Source organism: Coregonus lavaretus (assembly GCF_964263955.1).
Source record: "Coregonus lavaretus genome assembly, chromosome: 1".
In the NCBI taxonomy this organism is placed as follows: domain Eukaryota; kingdom Metazoa; phylum Chordata; class Actinopteri; order Salmoniformes; family Salmonidae; genus Coregonus; species Coregonus lavaretus.
The window spans coordinates 79,201,055-79,221,341 of NC_139988.1; the positions used below are offsets into that span (position 1 = coordinate 79,201,055).

The following is a 20,287-nucleotide window of genomic DNA, read 5'->3' on the forward strand; positions in this document are numbered from 1 at the left end:
CTCACTTCACTGTGGGGGATCTGGCTCACACAACCAGGTCTGAGATCAGATCACAGCCCCAGCATGGCTCACTTCACACACCTTTTGAATGCCCACCTAGACACTCTCTCTTTCTCTTTCTTTCTCTTTATCTATCCCACACTCCCTCTATCTCTATACGGTAGCTAAGTATGCTCTAATATTTCCACCCCAACTTCTCCCTTCCCTCCCTTTCTCTTTGTCTCCCACCCCTCTCCTCTCTGAAGTATCTTTATTGAATTCTTGAAACTTTTAATCTGATTAAAATGAATAGTTTCTTCTCTCGCTGAGCTCCCCTAGCTCAGGATCGGCTGTGATCTCCTTCGTCAGGGTAGTAGACAATAAAGGGCCGAGGCCCAAAGAAACACTACTGTCTGTCAGCCACCCGATCTCCAGCCAAGCTGTTTACACCTGGCTTCCATATCCTATGTATTCAGATGCGAGCCAATGACGTTCATGGGAACACATGCTAGGCTATATCTCATACGTTAACATGAAAAATGCTCTGCGCTTTATTGTACATTTCATACAGTGTTCTTATGACTGAATGTGTATGACGACTGGATGGGCACCTCCAGTAATTGTCATAATATGAAGGGCCTATAACGTACGACCTATGACCCAGACGTTTTCCTTGTCATGTCGTCAGGAGAATGTCCCTAATCATATGATATTAGCTATCATAGATTGGCTCGTAATAATGGTTAATTTCATAATAATGGGAAGGTTAACTTGTTTGTTTCTCTCTCTCACCCTTTCAATACTGGGTGTGTCATGTCCTGTAGTTTCCCTGTCACATCCTAACATCTGTCCCAAACCATTGAAAAGTAAAGGACTCTCAGCTGCATCCTCTCCCCTATAGAGCCGGAAGAGCCGCTAACGCTAGTTGCTAATCCATCTGATTGCTATCATAAATCTGCAGACGTGCTATCATTAGAGTGAGGTAGTGATCTCACCCAGTCAGCTCTGCGCCAGCTGTGCTCCAGTAGCTACACTACGGTAACAGAGGGGGAATCCAGATCCACTCCTACAATATGTGCTAGTGAAAATGGATTTGTCTGTGGGCCAAGGGCTGGAAGTGTTGTGTTTAAGGCCCCAGGTCTTCCACAGCCAAGCAGACAGGCTGGAGTGGGAGCTAGGAGCTTCTGTTTAGCACTAAGGAACAGTTTACAAAGCAATGGAAAATCTCCTAATGCAGTCCTTAGATGTTTGACAAGAACTGAAGGAGAAGGAGGAGGCCCATTGGCTGTAAAGAGAGTGATCGGGATCCATGCTAGGGTTGCTTCATTCAGGTGTGATTGGCAGTAGGCCATAAGATAACATTTTGTATCGGATCAGATATAGTATGTACTTTGACTCGTAGTTGTCGTTCATATTATCAAAGTCTTTGGCAATGTCTAGATCTTGGAGATTTGTCAGTTGATACCTGTGACTAAATATGTGTTTTATATCTATGAATTGACCAGTAATGGGCATTTTTGAAGTGAATATCTCTTCAATGGAATCAAACATTTTTCCAGAACTATGACTTCCTGTAAAATAGCAATGGCTGAAATCACCCAAAATGGCCTTAAATAACCCTTAACTTCATGTAAACAAACTTAAATTATCCCTGAATCACCATTTTCCATTTCTCACTCTGAAACAGCCCCATAAAAGTGGTAAAAAAACCGTCATCCCTGAGAGGTCGTACCCAGCATGCACTGGGCTAGATAAGCTGTAAATCATGCAATCAGACTAAACAGAGACAGCAGAACACTGTTTGGTGGTAAATTCATGGGAAGAGAGAAAATTGGAACAGCCAGCGATTATCCCTGTCTTGATTACTGGAAATCCCCAACAAGGTCACAGTCACTGATAACAGCCAGCCAGCAAGTGTTGTGTTGTCTATTATATTGGATCCTTGGTGATAACACTGTGGCTGTGTCCTATTCCTTTTACCCCTAGGCATCTTCTGAAGGTTTGGAATGATGAAGTAATATGGTAACAACTCCACCTTGCCCTGTTTTTTATATGCCATTCCAATCCTTTCAGCTGTACACAAGTGTCTAGGGGATAGGCTCTAGAGGCTATTTGGTTTAAAGAGGTCTCTTAGGACCACCATGTTATTTACGTAGGTTCGTTAGGTTGCATTCTTCTCTTTATCTGTCTTTTTAAGGATTTTCATTCTGTTTCTATCTACAAGCCATCAGACTGCTGAACACTTGAACTGGACTGACCACCTGCTCTGATTCTCCACACCTTAGCACACATGCACTCACTCATGCACACGCCCACACAGACATACACACACACACACACACATACATTCATGCTACACACACACATCACAACTGCTGCTACTAGATAGGGTTGGGCGGTATCCATATTTTCATATCGTCCTCTCATTCTGGGATTTACGGTATTACCAGCGAAGTACACAAGTGGACGCCAAAAAACCCCGCAAAAAAGGCCATTGGGCATCTATTACCAGAATGCTACGAAAATTAGCACAAATAATAGCGAATTTCCATGGAGGCTGCTTGCTAAAGAGTGCAAATGAACATAAACGAATTGCAAAGACAGGCTTTCCAGCTCATAAAGTTATACATACAGTATATACAGTGGGGAGAACAAGTATTTGATACACTGTATATGCAAATTATTACTTAAAAATCATACAATGTGATTTTCTGGATTTTTGTTTTAGATTCCGTCTCTCACAGTTGAAGTGTACCTATGATAAAAAATTACAGACCTCCACATGCTTTGTAAGTAGGAAAACCTGCAAAATCGGCAGTGTATCAAATACTTGTTCTCCCCACTGTATGTAGGAGCTACCGAATGCCTTTTTTGGCAAGTTTGGACATGGACATTTTACAAGCGAATGTGAAAATATGCAAATTAACAAAGTTTTGAGGCTTGCTTGTGTCGTGGAAATTACCACCAGGGACAAACTTAAATTAATCATTCTTTATTAACAGCAAGCTGGAGCGGTTCCAACAAACTTAATGCACCATAGTACATGTCGGTCGGGAGCTCTCTCGGGGCAGTCCCGTTAGTTCTCTTATATATTGCTTACACAGTCAAGTTAGATTTGCATGATTTACAATATTCATTATTCATCATTGATTAATCATTAACGTTTGGTTCCTGCATGTGACTGGCACCGTCTCCTATCTTAATTTATCTAATATATTCTGGGCGTTCTGCCAAAAGGTCTGAGGAGGGGGTCATGACCTTCTCCCCCTCATATCTCTAAACAGCACCTACAGGAACCAATGATTGTACGAGACAAGATGTACAATTCAAGGCTATCTCTTCAGATAACAAAACTTCTGTCACAATTGCTTGTCTTTTTTTTTCTCCCAAATTTCGATCTTGTCTCATCGCTGCAAGGTCGAGTGATGCGTCCTCCGAAACATGACCCGCCTAACCGCGAATCTTAACACCCGCCTGCTTAACCCGGAAGCCAGCCGCACCAATGTGTCGAAGGAAACATTGTCCACCTGACAACCGAGATCAGCCTGCAGGCGCCCGGCCCGCCACAAGGAATCGCTAGAGCGCGATCAGCCAAGTAAAGCCCCCCCGGCCAAACCCTCCCATAACCTGGATGACGCTGGGCCAATTGTGCGCATGGGACTCCTGATCACCCGGGTCTGTAGTGACGCCTTAGACCGCTGCGGCACTCGGGAGGCCCCACACTTGCTTGTCTGAAGGGTCCCCTGAGTGGCGCAGTGTGGCACTAGAGATCCTGGTTCGAATCCAGGCTCTGTCGTAGCCAGCCGCGACCGGGAGACCCATGGGGCGGCGCACAATTGGTCCAGGGTAGGGGAGGGAATGGCCGGCAGGGATGTAGCTCAGTTGGTAGAGCATGGCGTTTGCAACGCCAGGGTTGTGGGTTCGATTCCCACGGGGGGCCAGTATGAAAAAAATATATATACAAAAATAACTCACTAACTGTAAGTCGCTCTGGATAAGAGCGTCTGCTAAATGACTTAAATGTAATGTAAATGAAGGAAGTGCTGCTTGAAAGTATGTTAACCCCTTGTGCAATTACAGATGTTTTCAGTTTTTACCATGAAATCTTCATTTAATCAGAACCAGTCTTTTTGATCTGACATAACAGGTTTATATTTACCAATACCATAAGTTGGTGTAGAGGAAATCATGCGTGTAGTAGAAAAACAAAATTAAAAAGGAATTAGTGCAGGTGCAAAAATAAGTGAACCCTAAGTTGCATTGGTTAAATCAAGTAGGTAAGTAGAATCAGGTGGGTAAATAATTAGCTACCAAATTCACCAATTAAAGGAGAGATCGTTAGGAAAGAGTTTGGGCGGGACTCTGATAAAAAGAGATAAGAAACCTGGTCAGTTTGGTGTTACCCATCCAGGTGAATGCAAAGCACACCATGCCGAGAGGAAAGGAGATCTGAGGACATCAGGACGAGGGTAGTGAGAGCACATCAGTCTGGGGAAGGCTATAAAATCATCTCAAAAAGGTTTGAGCTCCATCAGTCCACTGTGGGGCAAATCATTTACAAATGGAGAGCATTTAACATGACAGCAACTCGGCCTAGAAGTGGACGCCCTTCCAAATTATCCCCAAGAGCCACAAGAACAAAAATAAATCAGGTAAAAGCCAACCCAAACATAACATCTAGAGATTTGCAGACCTCCCTTGCTGCATCTCAGTTAACTGTGCATGCTTCAACAATAAGAAGAACACTGAATCGAAATGCCATTAATGGGAGGGTTGCTAGGAAGAAGCCTCTGCTGTCAAAAAAGAACCAAACTGCCCGTCTTAACTTTGCCAGAGACCACCTAGACAAACCTGAAGGTTTCTGGAAGTCCATTCTCTGGACCTATGAGTCCAAAATGAACCTTTTTTGGTCACAATCAACACCGCTATGTTTGGGAAAACTCAACACAGCCTACCACCAAAATAACCTTATCCCAACAGTCAAGCATGGTGGTGGGAATTTTTAAGATCTGGAGCTGCTTTTCCTCCTCTGGACCTGGACGACTCCACATCATTAAGGTAACCATGAATTCTGAGGTATACCAGGAGATTCTTGAACAGAACGTCAGGCCATCAGTCAAGGAGCTAAAGCTCGGCTGAAAATGGGTCTTCCAACAAGACAACGACCCAAAGCATTCAAGCAAATCTACCAAAGAATGGCTCAGGAGAAAGAAGATTTGTGTTTTGGATTGGCCAGGTCAAAGTCCTGACCAAGAACAGAGAGGAGAAAAAAATATAGAAAATCAAAAGATAACTCATCCAAAGGGCTTTGACTTCTCAAACACGGCAGAAAGCTAACACAATATGAAGCCCCGCCACCTTATTAATTCAGCCACTTACTTTTTTGTAAACACAGATTTAAAATGCTTCTTATTGTAATTTCTGCCCTGCATCAGACTAATGTTGTGGTTCAGTTGCACTTCTCCACTCAGAATGCCTGTTTGTGAATTCTTATCTATCAGCAGAGATCTACTATTTCTCTGGAGCGCTCTGACTGATGTGTAGCTACATTTCTCTTGAGCGCTCTGACTGATGTGTATCTACATTTCTCTGGAGAGCTCTGACTGATGTGTATCTACATTTCTCTGGAGCGCTCTGACTGATGTGTATCTACATTTCTCTGGAGCGCTCTGACTGATGTGTAGCTACATTTCTCTGGAGCGCTCTGACTGATGTGTATCTACATTTCTCTGGAGCGCTCTGACTGATGTGTAGCTACATTTCTCTGGAGCGCTCTGACTGATGTGTAGCTACATTTCTCTGGAGCGCTCTGACTGATGTGTAGCTACATTTCTCTGGAGCGCTCTGACTGATGTGTAGCTACATTTCTCTGGAGCGCTCTGACTGATGTGTATCTACATTAACTGATTTCTCTGGTACTTTCTCGGTGTAGCCAGCCTACTTTTCTCTGGTAAAATGCAAGGTTAACTTTAAGCAAAACATTAGGAAATGTAGCTGGCTACATTCTTTCTATGATAAACATTAGAAATATGATGGCCATGCATAGTTTTTGCAAAAAATACCTTGCTTTTTAATTGTAAGCTCATTTTACTTGTGTGGCTGCCAGCAAAAAATAGCGTTGCACATCTGTTGTCATCTGATGAAAATGAAGCTATTTTCTGCTGAATGTGTTGTGCTAATGTATTTTCTGTTAAGGAAAACTATAGTTGCACGTCCCTGATCACTCTATTGAAGCAAAAAAATCACTGTTGACTTTTCTCGGGGCAAAAATGTATGCACGCATGACTAAGTCGCTTTGGATAAAAGCGTCTGCTAAATGACATATATTAATATAAAATGCGACCCCCGTCAATAGGACTCACCTGCTCCCACTTTCTCCCGTTGTGCTATTTACAAACAAACACGTGACTGGCTCACCTGTTCAGGGGAACTACAGTAATCTTCATAATGTGACAGGTGAAATGAAGAACTCGATCTGCTTTATCTCCTAACGTATTGCACAAGTGGACTGCAGGTACTTAAAAAATAGCTACAAATATTGAAATTGATTGAAAAACTACAAATAATTAGTTTAAACAGTATTGACGGTATCGAAAAATCACCCCGTGGCTATTTTCAAATACACGGGTAAACGTGTATTTCGTATATTTTCTTATTTCTTATTGTTGTTGCATTGTCGAGAAGGAACCTGCAAGTAAGCATTTCATTGGTCGATGTATACCATGCGTATCCTGTACATACGACTAATAAAACTTGAAACTAAACTTGAGTGAGAAAATTGCTCTCCACCCTAGTTAACCACTGACAAATAACCATAAAAGACCCACCCAAACAAGATTGGGACCAGCGGTTATATGCTTTGCTTCGGCTTGTAATTCCGTTCTGAGGGGGGGTAGGGACTGACATTCATACTGAAGTAGACATTACAGTGGCTCAACAAGTTCAAAGCCCAGGGTAGCTCTTGAGATTGATTGATTGTTTGTTGTCTAGCTTGTGGTGTAGCTCAAAGGGTATCCCTCCTCCTCTTTTTGTACTGTATAAGGAGGCCTCTCTGGTCTCTCCCTCTCAGGTTTCTCGCTCTGGTCTCTCTCTCTGGTTTCTCTCTCTCTCTCTCCGGTCTCTCGCTGGTCTCTCTCTCGCTGGTCTCTCTCTCCCTCTCGCTGGTTTCTCCCGCTGGTCTCTCTGGCTCTCTCTCTGGCCTCTCTCTATGGTCTCTCCCTCTCTCTCTCTCTGGTTTCTCTCTCCGGTCTCTCCCACTCCCTATCTGGTCTCTCCCTCTGGTCTCTCCCTCTCTCTCTCTCTCTGGTCTCTCCCTCTCCCTCCCTCTGGTCTCTCCCTCTGGTCTCTCCCTCTTGTCTCTCTCTGGTCTCACCCTCTGGTCTATCTCTGGTCTCTCTCTGGTCTCTCCCTCTGGTCTATCTCTGGTCTCTCCCTTTCTCTCCCTCTGGTCTCTCCCTCTCTCTCTCTGGTCTCTCCCTCTCCCTCCCTCTGGTCTCTCCCTCTGGTCTCTCTCTGGTCTCTCTCTGGTCTCACCCTCTCTCACTCTCTGGTCTCTCATTGTCTCTCTCTCTGGTCTCTCTCTGGTCTCTCCCTCTCCCTCTGGTCTCTCTCTCTGGTCTCTCCCTCTCTCTCTCCCTCTCTCTCTCTGGTCTCTCTCTCTGGTCTATCTCTGGTCTCTCCCTTTCTCACTCTCTGGTCTCTCCTTGTCTCTCTCTGGTCTCTCTCATGTTTTAAATGTGAGTAATTTAGCAGATGGTCTTATCCAGAGTGACTTACAGTCGTAAGTTTAAAAAAAAAAGTGAACCGAACTCCAATTCAAATGTAAATGTTTTCCTCATTGAAAAGCATTGAAGAGAATTTGAATTTTAGTGTACTTCCTGAATTGACTGGAATTGAAATAGAATTGACCCCAATCCTGGTAAGTGCATACATTTTTGGACTCTCTCGCTCTCTACCTCTCTCTAGCTCTCACCCTCCCTCTCTCCCTCTTTCTGCTCTGGGCCCAGCTGTGAGTTGAAGAGTGTTTGACTGGCATGGCCCACAGCCTTCATCTCCCTCCAGCAGGACCCCTCCCTAGAGCTGCCGGGAAACCGGAGGAGAAGGGACAGAAGGAGGGAGGGAGAGAGGGGAGGAGCGCTGAGAAATGCTGACATCTACACCCTCAAGCTCTGACGCTAGAGTTGCCATAGAACCCTCCCACCCACCTCCAGTTTTTCTAAAGACCCTAGCCCGGACCCACAACGTTTCTCAATCTCCCAGAAACAGTCACACAACGTTTAGCCTAGACTCCCACTCCACTCAGTCTGTTTTGTTTATTTTTTAAATAATCTCTCTGTGTTGTTACTGAAATCCCCCGGAATGAGACTCGCTGAACCAGATGGGGGAGTCATCCAGTGTTCTCACACACACTCTCCCACAGATGTCTCTCTCATCATAAAATGCGCACAATTGATTCTGTCTTTGCACAGATGCCCTCTGATCAAGAAGAGATGATGATGGATTAGGACATGAATCATAATGTATATTTGTAAAAGCCCCAGAGGTTAGGAAAACACCAGGACACTGTCTGTATTGTTGAAACGGCCTGACGGACTGTTTGGGTGGAACATTGTTTACCCAATCGACTGTTCGGTTGTACCGCAAACAGATGATGATTGTGTTTTTTCGCTACCATATATGGCATTATAGAGTGTGGATGGAAACCAAACCACAATGACAAAATGACACTCCTTAGTGATGTTCTCGATAACACTGTGATTTTGGACCTCCCACGTATTGTCTGAAACCTGTTAGGTCTATAGTAGCCTACCTTGCATTATGTAGATTCGCATTCAGCGATTTTGCTGTCAACTCTGTCAACTCTGTCCTACCTCTTTAAGGAATACCTGGGATAGTATAAAAGTAATCCTTCTCCCCACCCCACCCCCCCAAAACAATTTTTTTTAAAGAAGAAATTAAGAATTTAAAAAGTAGAAAAATATAAAAATAAAACATTGTAAAGTGGTTGTCCCACTGGCTATCATAAGGTGAATGCACCAATTTGTAAGTCGCTCTGGATAAGAGCGTCTGCTAAATGTAAATGTAACTCCTTCTAACCAGCTGAGATCACAGCCACAGATGGAACACTCCCAACTGGTAGTTCATTGTTTACATTCCTCCAGATGACATTGTACACGTGCACTTTAAGTGGGCAGCTCACTGTGTTGGCCAAGGCTATGTAGGGGAAAGGAGGCCTATCTGTGCTTCTCAGACAAAGACCCCCAATTGACGTCTGAACAATGGAGCGGGCAGTGCACACAACAGCGTTCTGCCCTGGAGGATGGCACAATGGCTCCTTATCTAGTGCCAGGGGAGGTGCCACCAGCCAGCCTGCCAGGCTACCAGCCTGCCCACCACTTCCACAGGTCCCCGGGCATGGGCACACGATGCCAACCTGGGCACACGAGCACAGCGTCTCGGTGTCACCCATGCCCAGTGGCGCGTGACATGACGACATTCACACATGGCTGGCTGCAGGAGAATGAGCTAATCACCGCCTGTGTTGACCTGTCAGAGAATTAGCTGTGGTTGTTGGGGTAGAGATTGATTGTAGTGTACTCTAATGTGTACTTTAATTAAGCTCTCGGCCTCTTTCATTTGTTCTCTCAGTTCTCATTTAATATCTAAAGCCGTCGTTCTCTGCTCTTCTGTCTGTCTGTCTGTCTGTCTGTCTCGGTGTGTCAGCTGGAACACTGATTAGATTACAATCAGCTCTGTGTGTGTTTGGCCAGTTCTTCAACAACCATTGTGTGTATGTTGTGGCTTACCTCAATTGCTCTGTCAATGTTTGTATGTTGCTCAGTTCAGTGTTTATTATTTTAAGCATGACCAATGCCCAGCACATCATGACAATATCAATAGGCTTATATCTAACAACACAAAATTGGTTGCTTTATCTGATATACAATCAAACAGGATTCCAAAAACATTATATAAATCGGAAAATCCCCATCATTTCACTGACTGTAGGTAGAGATTACCAAGCCAAAAGTCCATATTCATCAGAAGCCAAGGTTTCTTTCCAGGGACTCTGCACAAAGGGCAGTGCTGTAGCAAAGGTGATTATTGTCCTAAGATCTTAATTACGAAAACCAGGTCTTTGAAATACTGTAAAATGGGATATTGTCTTAGTAACTTACCTGGCTATATCACATAAATACATAAATACAGAGTTTCACAGTCTGGAAAAGCAGTCATCCTGAAGCTGTATAGCTGTATTCCAATGTCTGTTAGTGTAGGCTCCTGGAACCCAGGGCCGCCAGGAGGAACCCAGAGGCCAAAGCAGAGGTAGGCTTGGCCGGGGTGCAGCTGAGAAGAAAGGCCCTATTCTTCTGAATAGGGGGAGAGACCCTGGTCCAGAGGAGGAAGGAAGTGAGGCAGGCAGAGAGAGAGAAGGCCCAGATCAGCCCCAGTCAGCTCCTCTCTCTGCGTTCTGCACAGCTCTAGGATCAGTGTCTTATGCTGCATAATGGTGTAGCCCTTGGAGTTGGACCTACCAAGACCATGTTCCTGGTAGCATCCATGCATGCATACATGCATTCCTCCTAGGCTGCAGATCAGTATAGAAAGCTATCAGTGTCTGAAGCATTGTTGTGTTGAAGGGGGGATTGAGATATAGAGAGGGATGCATCATTCTACAGTGATGGAGGTCCTCTTTGTTTAGATAGGGCGGCAGATAGCCTAGCAGTTAGAGCATTGGGCCAGTAACCGAAAGGTCGCTGATTCAAATACCCGAGCAGACAAGGTGAAACATCTGACGTGCCCTTGAACAAGGCACTTAACCCCATACTACTATGACTGACCCTGTAAAACAACACATTTCACTGCACCTATCTGGTGTATGTGACAATAAAACTTTTATTTTTATATAGTCTTACATAGAGAGCAGGGAACTAATGTAATCTGTTGCTCAGTGCTAGATTATGTTACCTCTGCACAAAGTCATAAAGGGTAGTCAAGGGTTATGATGAGAGTGAGAGCCGATTGCTTGGTTGTCCAAACATGACCTGGTATAGTCTCTGCTGTTTTTTTGTGTGCTAAAATGTTACATTTGACTGAAATACCTGCACTTCTGACCTGCATTTGTAGTGCCGTTATTACAATATGTTTTAAATATGTGCCTTTTTCAAAGTGTATACATTCTCCTCCAAAATGTTGAAAGAAATGTACCCGTCCATTTCCTGTAACATTTTTTTTATTTTTTTTATTTCACCTTAATTTAACCAGGTAAGCCAGTTGAGAACAAGTTCTCATTTACAACTGCGACCTGGCCAAGATAAAGCATAGCAGTGCGATAAAAACAACAACACAGAGTTACATATGGGGTAAAAAAACATAAAGTCAAAAAATACAACAGAAAATATATATACAGTGTGTGCAAATGTAGCAAGTTATGGAGGTAAGGCGATCTTATGAATCAGCAGTGTAGCATCTTGTTGTCAGGTGAGATGATGATGAGTTGACAATGCTCGTTGTCTCATGTGGCTGCAGGTTTGAGAAGGGCCGTATCTACACCTACATCGGCGAGGTGGTGGTGTCGGTTAACCCTTACCGCGCCATGAACATCTACGGTCGAGACACCATAGAGCAGTACAAGGGCCGGGAGCTGTACGAGCGACCGCCACATCTCTTTGCCATCGCAGACGCAGCTTACAAAGCCATGAAGAGGAGGAACAAGGACACCTGTATCGTCATCTCAGGTAACGGGGGAAGCCCCCAAAAACGTCCAATCAAATCAATTTTGTCTATTGAATTAATTGGAGCATAGAAATACACAACATAGTAGGAGATTATAATGGCTCATGCATGCTTATAAGAACTCCTGAGTGGCGCAGTGGTCTAAGGCACTGCATCGCAGTGCTAACTGTGCCACTAGAGATCCTGGTTCGAATCCAGGCTCCGTCGCAGCCGGCCGTGACCGGGAGACTCATGGGCGGCGCACAATTGGCCCAGCGTCGTCCAGGGTAGGGGAGGGAATGGCCGGCAGGGATGTAGCTCAGTTGATAGAGCATGGCGTTTGCCATTTTTTACTGGGGGCCAGTATTTTAAAAAAAAAGGTATTCACTAACTGTAAGTCGCTCTGGATAAGAGCGTCTGCTAAATGACTAAAATGTAAATGTAAATGTAAGAAGTAATACCCGTACATAACACTGGTTCAGGTCAAGTCATGTCTTCCTGGATGCCAACTTTAGTGTTTGTTTGAAAATGTAGCTTTAAAGTGTCAAATATTCTCTCAAAATATTGATGTCATGTCTGACTTTTGCTCTAATGTTTTCTGTCTGGAGTAATGTGAGTTTGTCATTTCGCTGGCGAGCCTTTTGGGGAAATCAATATGAAAATAGCAGGACCAATTCGTCACCTTCTTTCTAAGAAAACATTGAAGTGGCCACGAACTGTGACAGCATGGTGAAACTATTTAGTTGATAAAGTGCCACTTAGTGGTGAAGAGAGGAATATTCTGTATCAAAAGGCATAAATCCCAAAACTCACCCTAAAGAAGCCTGTGTTAATGTAGATGACAATTTAGAGGTTCTTATTGGATTCACTGGCACTTTATAACAAAAATCGTTAAATTTTTTCATTGCAGGGGAGAGTGGTGCCGGAAAGACAGAAGCTAGCAAATACATCATGCAATACATTGCTGCTATCACAAACCCCGGGCAAAGAGCTGAGGTCGAAAGGTGAGAAATTCTGCCATTCTTCTGTGGGAAGTTGCCATTTTAACATTCTCAGAATGTCCATACTAAAGACCTGTGAATGCAGAAGTAATCAGAAATTGTTTGCATTCCCAGGAGTATGATAAACTAAAGGTCAAGGTAGTTGTCACCAAATCACCCGTGGTATGCACTGGGAGTGTTTCTGCTAGATGGAGAAGAAATGCCTCTATCGCCATCGAGAATGTGATCATTCGGGACACATTTTTTAGTAAGAGTGCGTTGCTTGCCATGCGATAAGAGGAATATTGGTTGAAGGTAGGCTTGGGCAATATACCGTTCATACCGTATACCGCGGTATTTCAAAATGTTCAATACCGTTAAAAAAAATACCGCCTTACGGGGGTGCGTGCTACGCCACTGCTTATAACTAACTATAAGTGAAATATAACTATAACAAAACAAATCTAAGGTGTCAAATAAATGATATCCAGCTCAGGGCTCCAACTATGCATTTGGTTTGCTAACTTGCTAGATGTCAAGATCAAGCTTCTTGGTTACAGCACAGACATTTTTTATTTGTTTTGAAATAGCGCCCCCTTGTGTGCACATTCCATAATACCATATACACCGGCATGGTACAGAAACGGTATGACAGTATGAAAATCTGGATACCGCCCAACCCTAGTTGAAGGTTAGGGCAGGAAAAGAATGGGTGAGGTTGTACTTAACAACAGGAATATTTGGTGCAGAGAGAGAGAGGATAACCTATAGAAGATATACAGGAGAACACATGGAACGCGTTGCCACGGGAATTTAGCACGTACCTGTGGTGTATTTAAGTGATAATGCCAGAGAAGCCGGCGTTTGGAGGATGTACAGTGAGGGAAAAAAGTATTTGATCCCCTGCTGATTTTGTGCGTTTGCCCACTGACAAAGACATGATCAGTCTAAAATTTTAATGGTAGGTTTATTTGAACAGTGAGAGACAGAATAACAACAACAACATCTAGAAAAACGCATGTCAAAAATTTTATAAATTGATTTGCATTTTAATGAGGGAAATAAGTATTTGACCCCTCTGCAAAACATGACTTAGTACTTGGTGGCAAAACCCTTGTTGGCAATCACAGAGGTCAGACGTTTCTTGTAGTTGGCCACCAGGTTTGCACACATCTCAGGAGGGATTTTGTTCCACTCCTCTTTGCAGATCTTCTCCAAGTCATTAAGGTTTCGAGGCTGACATTTGGCAACTCGAACCTTCAGCTCCCTCCACAGATGTTCTATGGGATTAAGGTCTGGAAACTGGCTAGGCCACTCCATGACCTTAATATGCTTCTTCTTGAGCCACTCCTTTGTTGCCTTGGCCGTGTGTTTTGGGTCATTGTCATGCTGGAATACCCATCCACGACCCATTTTCAATCCCCTGGCTGAGGGAAGGAGGTTCTCACCCAAGATTTGACGGTACATGGCCCCGTCCATCATCCCTTTGATGCGGTGAAGTTGTCCCCTTAGCAGACAAACACCCCCAAAGCATAATGTTTCCACCTCCGTGTCTGACGGTGGGGATGGTGTTCTTGGGGTCATAGGCAGCATTCCTCCTCCTCCAAACACGGCGTGTTGAGTTGATGCCAAAGAGTTCGATTTTGGTCTCATCTGACCACAACACTTTCACCCAGTTCTCCTCTGAATCATTCAGATGTTCATTGGCAAACTTCAGACGGCCCTGTATATGTGCTTTCTTGAGCAGGGGGATCTTACGATGGGCCTCCGCAGTGCATACACGTAGCCTACAGTTCTTCATCGTTCTCGCCAGAGAAGACAGGGAAGAAACCAACCATTTACCTCTAGGCTGCTATACATATTTGTTTGGTTTGTCATTCTAACTCTGTGTATTTTCAAATTGAAAAAAGTGAGGGAGCGTCACTCCTCCGCACTCCGGCAGCACTACACCCCTGCCTATCAGGTCATTACTAGTTATTACCCCTGTTATCATTTCTACATTGGCTCAAAGATCAAAGCTCAGCTGAATGAATGCTTTATAACCCTCCTTATGACACGCATATGTTTGGCACACACCGCTCGTAATAAAATCCCAGAAATAGGGCTGTTAATGGCATTTTAGTGCTGAATATATTGCCCTTGACCCACAACATCTTCCCTGTAGCCATTTTAAAGGAGTAAAACTGTAGTTTTGTGTTAGTATCACTGAGAACATTTGTTGCCTCTCTCTCTCCAGGGTGAAAAACATGCTGCTGAAATCCAATTGTGTCCTAGAGGCCTTCGGCAACGCCAAGACCAACCGCAACGACAACTCCAGCCGCTTCGGCAAGTACATGGACATAAACTTTGACTTCAAGGGAGATCCCATCGGGGGCCACATCAACAACTACCTGCTGGAGAAGGTAGGGGGCGCTAGAAAGAATTGTTTTATTCCCAATGAGATCACCTTTATAGATAAAGATAAATTATATTTCACTCTGAATCAATTAAACTAAATCGGTTTCTCTTACAGTCCAGAGTCATCTTCCAGCAGGAGGGGGAGAGAAGCTTCCACTCATTCTACCAGGTGTGTGTAAGCGTTTACGTGTGTGTGTGTGTGTGTGTGTGTGTGTGTGTGTTACACGCCAGACTGATGCCACCATAAGCTGCTATACAGACCAGATGGTTTGTGACTGTGTTAATCATAAAGGCATGGTGATATCATAGATTTTACAGCTCCATGCTGTCAGTTGAAAATATATATATCCATCTTCTCACCCCATTAACTCCACAAATAAACATCCATATTTCTCACTCCATAAACTACCCATTCTTAACGGACTTCACCCTCCATTGGTCTGGTCTCATTATTGATCTAGATAATTATTTTCCTTTGCTCCATTTTACTGTGGAGTTATATATGATTAACAGCAACATTAAAATTAAATAGGGGGCAGCAGGTAGCTTAGCTGTTAAGGGCATTGAGCCAGTAACCAAAAAGTCGCTGGTTCGAATCCCTAAGCCGACTAGGTGAACAATCTGTCTGTGCCCTTGAGCAAGGCAATTAACCCTAATTCCTCCTGTAAGTCGCTAAATGTAAATGGTTTAGAATGTAAATACTGAACAGTTCTTGGCATGTGTCACTACTGACTCTGTGTCTCTTTTTCTCGCTCCGTTTTCTTCAGATGGTTAAAGGGGGTCCTGAGTCTCTCTTGCGGTCCCTCCATGTCTCGAAGGACCCCGCAGCCTACAACTACATCAAAGTGGGAGGCCACGTCAAGGTACTGTAGGTTACTACAGAACTATATCTACTTTGACCCCTAACTTTACATAAACAGTCACAAAAACAAGTACTAGACAGAGAATGTCACTATCATACTGTGTTTATTTGGTCACACTGTTTATTTTCTCAGGAATAAAGATACACAAGCCCAGCTATTAACACATCGTTTAATTAAAGCAGGCATATCCGTTCTGCTGTCTCTGCACTTGAAGCTTAATTAGTAGGAACAAAACAATATTTTATAGCAACAAACAACGTGACGTCATGGAACAGAACAGAGCTAGGGCCCAAACTGCTGAAGTGGTTTGTACATGGTCCAATTTTTATAGGAATAGCCCCCGACTGACACTCACACTGTTCTGTCTTGAAGAAATGTGTGGTCATCTAGTGATTCCTACTGTATGACTTTGGCTGCTGGGAGGGGAAACATGTTAGGAATGAACTCGTCCTTGCCAAAGTGAGGAAGTGGTGTACTTGGCCAGTGTTACAGACTGATCAAAAGTAGATATCAAGTAAATATCTTGACTAAATTCACGACACTAGCCGGAAGTTTTCCTTCAAAATGGACTAAATGTAACGTGTTTTGTGTGAAATTAGGGGACAAACACTGTCCTATTGTAGCCAGTTTGATTGTTCTATTCCTCCATCTCCCTCCTTTCTCTCTCTCCCTGTCACAGTCGTCCATTAACGATGGTGCTGATTTCAAAGCAGTGGCAGACGCCATGAAGGTGATCGGCTTCACAGCAGATGAGCTCCAGACGGTTTACAAGGTCCTGGCCACTATCCTGCACCTGGTAATACCCCATAATAACTCCTAGCTCTATTGGCCTGCCAGCAGGGTTAGCATAGGTTAAAATGAAACAGGGTTAAAAGTACAGTCACTAGTGAAAGTCTACATTTACATTTACATTTTAGTCATTTAGCAGACGCTCTTATCCAGAGCGACTTACAGTTAGCGCATATATAAAAATAAAATAAAAAAAATGTATTCCCCCTGTGGGAATCGAACCCACAACCCAGGCGTTGCAAACGCCATGCTCTATCTACTGAGCTACATCCCTGCCGGCCATTCCCTCCCCTACCCTGGACGACGCTGGGCCAATTGCGCGCCGCCCCATGGGTCTCCCGGTCGCGGCCGGCTACGACAGAGCCTGGATTCGAACCAGGATCTCTAGTGCCTTAGACCACTGCGCCACTCGGTCTACACATCCCTTGTACAGTCTTCATATTTTGCAGCCTTAAAATTACATTAGATTTTTTTCCTATCGATCTACACAACCTACTCCACATTTTCAATGTGAAAGAAAAATTCTAAAAAATATTCAACATTTCTAAGAAATACAAAATGAGGATGTATTGCTTGCGTATGTCTTCACATCCCAGTTAATACTTGGTGGAATAACCTTTGGCACACATTGCAGTTGTGAATCATTTTGAATAAGATTATACCAACCTTGCTCTACTCTTAGGGCAACATACTGTGTGTCCATTGTTTTTGTCAAAATTGCTCAAGCTCAGAAAATTTGGTTGGGAATCATTGATGGACAGCAATATTCAAACCTTGTCTCTGATTTTTTTAAAGCAGATTTAAGTCAGGAAAGAGACTGGACCATTCAGACTGGAGTATTTGCAACAAGGTCGTTAAATAATACTGCAAGACAACTCAGCAAAGACTAACTTTTTGGCCTAAATTAAAAACTACAGATTTGGGTAAAATATTATACAACACAACACAGAGTGAAACCCTCTGTATTGTGGTGGAAGCATCATGTTATGGGTATGCTTGTCATCGACAAGGACTGGGGAGTTTTGTCAGTTAAAGGAAAGCCCACCTCAGTCTTCTGAAAACCTAACCCTGGGATAGAGTTTTATTTTGCAGTGAGACAATTGCACACATTTTTATCTAAAGTTACACCAGAATGGCTTTCCAAGTGGTGTTAAGTGTTCCTGTGTGGTCTAGTCTCAGTCCTGACTTAAATTTGCTTGAAAATCAGAGACAAGGTTTGAATATTGCTGGCCATCAATGATTCCCAACTAAATGTAATGTGCTTAACTGAGACATTTGGACGAAAACAATGGACATATGTCGCCCTAAGAGTTGTGCAAAGTTGGTAGAATATTATTAGAAAATGATTCACAGCTGTAATGGCTGCCAAAGGAGCTTCCACCAAGTGCCAACTCTGGGGTGTGAAGACATACGCAATCAGGACATCTTTGTTTTTTATATATTCATGTGGGAAATGTTCTACATTTCTTTCAATTTGTGAATGTGGAGTAGGTTGTGTAGATCTTTAAAATAAAAATAATGTTATCCCTTTTTAGATGTATTTTTAAGGCAGCAAAATGTGAAGACTGTGCAAAGGGTGTGTAGACTTTCTCTAGACACTGTATACTCAGCAATATGTCATCATCATTTACTGTGTGGTGACTTCTTGTTGTGTAATGAGTCACCTTTCAAATGGAACAGATTTGAATGAAACGGCATTGAATGGAAACAGTCCAGCCCTTTGTTTGTGCTATTCTCCTCCCCTTTTCTCCAACGCTATTACTCCACATAGTCTCTTTAGTTTACAGTTTACTTCCTGTATTTACTTCCATGTGACCTCTCCCAGGGCAACCTGACGTTTGGTGTGGACGGTGACACAACGCTGATTGAGAATTCCAAGGTGGTGGCGATGATCGGGGACCTGCTGGCCACTAAGGAGGAGAATGTTGAGAAGGCCCTGCTCTACCGCACCGTGGCCACCGGCCGTGACGTCATTGACAAGCAGCACACGGCCCAGGAGGCCAGCTACGGCCGGGACGCCTTGGCTAAGGTAGCTAATGCTAGTACGCTATGTTAACCGATGCACAGTTAACTGTCAACATGCTGATTCTTAGCTAAGGTAGCTATCTAGCGCGCTTCTTCTTTTTATAAGAAACATTCATGTGTTGAAAATCCCTAATTGTTTGCATAGTCAACTTACACACAGTTCTGACACACACACTTACCCCATCAGACATGCCACCAGGGGTCTTTACACAGCCCCCAAATCCAGAACAAATTCAAGAAAGCGTACAGTATTATATAGAGCCATTATTGCATGGAACTCCGTTCCATCTCATATTGCTCAAATAAACAGCTAACCTGGTTTCAAAAAACAGATAAAGCAACACCTCACGGCACAACGCCTCTCCCATATTTGACCTAGATAGTTTGTGTGTATGTATTGATATGTAGGCTACATGTGCCTTTAAAAAAAATGTATGTAGTTATGTCCTTGAGCTGTTCTTGTCTTTTAATGTTCTGTATTACATTTACATTTTAGTCATTTAGCAGACGCTCTTATCCAGAGCGACTTACAGTTAGTGAGTGCATACATTTTCATACTGGCCCCCCGTGGGAAACGAACCCACAACCCTGGCGTTGCAAGCGCCATGCTCTACCAACTGAGCTACAGGGGACTGTATTATGTCATGTTTCATGTTTCATGTTTTGTGTGGACCCCAGGAAGAGTAGCTGCTGCTTTTGCAACAGCTAATGGGGATCTTAATAAATACAAAATACACTACGTTGCCGCTTCGTGCACAGCAGCTAATGCTAACTCTCGATGATAATGCTAACTCTCGATGATAATGCTAACTCTCAATGATAATGCTAACCCTCAATGATAATGCTAACCCTCAATGATAATGCTAACTCTCAATGATAATGCTAACTCTCAATGATAATACCAACTCTCAATGATAATACCAACTCTCAATGATAATGCCAACTCTCAATGATAATGCCAACTCTCAATGATAATGCCAACTCTCAATGATAATGCCAACTCTCAATGATAATGCCAACTCTCAATGATAATGCCAACTCTCAATGATAATACCAACTCTCAATGATAATACCAACTCTCAATGATAATGCTAACAAGAAGGGTTTGTGAAATGGGCTAAATGTTGATTTAGACGTGGTAGTCCTACCCAGTTTTTAAAGTAACCAGTGTAACATATTATGAATGCTTCTGCGTAAAAGAGGAACAAGTGTATGTAGGCCGACTAAGGAATGCATTTAACTCTGCTTTCTCATCTGATCTTGGTCTACTGTTGTCTGCCTTGGTGTTGGGGCTTGTGACCAACAGGCTATGTATGAAAGAATGTTCTGTTGGATCGTGGGAAGGATCAATGATGTCATCGAAGTAAATAACTACGACGCCAAAGTCCACGGGAAGAACACGGTCATCGGCGTGCTGGACATCTACGGCTTTGAGATCTTTCAGAACAACAGGTTAGGAGCTGTGTCCGCTAGAAATATATCAACATAGAATGTACTTCAGCATGGAACGTCTACTTGAGTTAGTCTTGTTTCTTATAC

The 20,287-nt window shown here is 43.4% G+C and overlaps 1 protein-coding gene across 1 annotated transcript in view; it reads left to right on the forward strand.

The window, feature by feature from the left end:
- The window catches only part of myo1d (myosin 1D), a 98,724-nt gene that overhangs the window by 20,380 nt on the left and 58,057 nt on the right, over positions 1 to 20,287 (forward strand). Inside the window, exons 2-9 of the mRNA XM_084154089.1 lie at positions 11,509 to 11,717; positions 12,605 to 12,698; positions 14,911 to 15,076; positions 15,187 to 15,240; positions 15,839 to 15,934; positions 16,614 to 16,730; positions 18,549 to 18,752; positions 20,055 to 20,200. Coding sequence (XP_084010215.1) covers positions 11,509 to 11,717; positions 12,605 to 12,698; positions 14,911 to 15,076; positions 15,187 to 15,240; positions 15,839 to 15,934; positions 16,614 to 16,730; positions 18,549 to 18,752; positions 20,055 to 20,200 — 1,086 coding nt within the window. The remainder of the gene's footprint in view (positions 1 to 11,508; positions 11,718 to 12,604; positions 12,699 to 14,910; positions 15,077 to 15,186; positions 15,241 to 15,838; positions 15,935 to 16,613; positions 16,731 to 18,548; positions 18,753 to 20,054; positions 20,201 to 20,287) is intronic.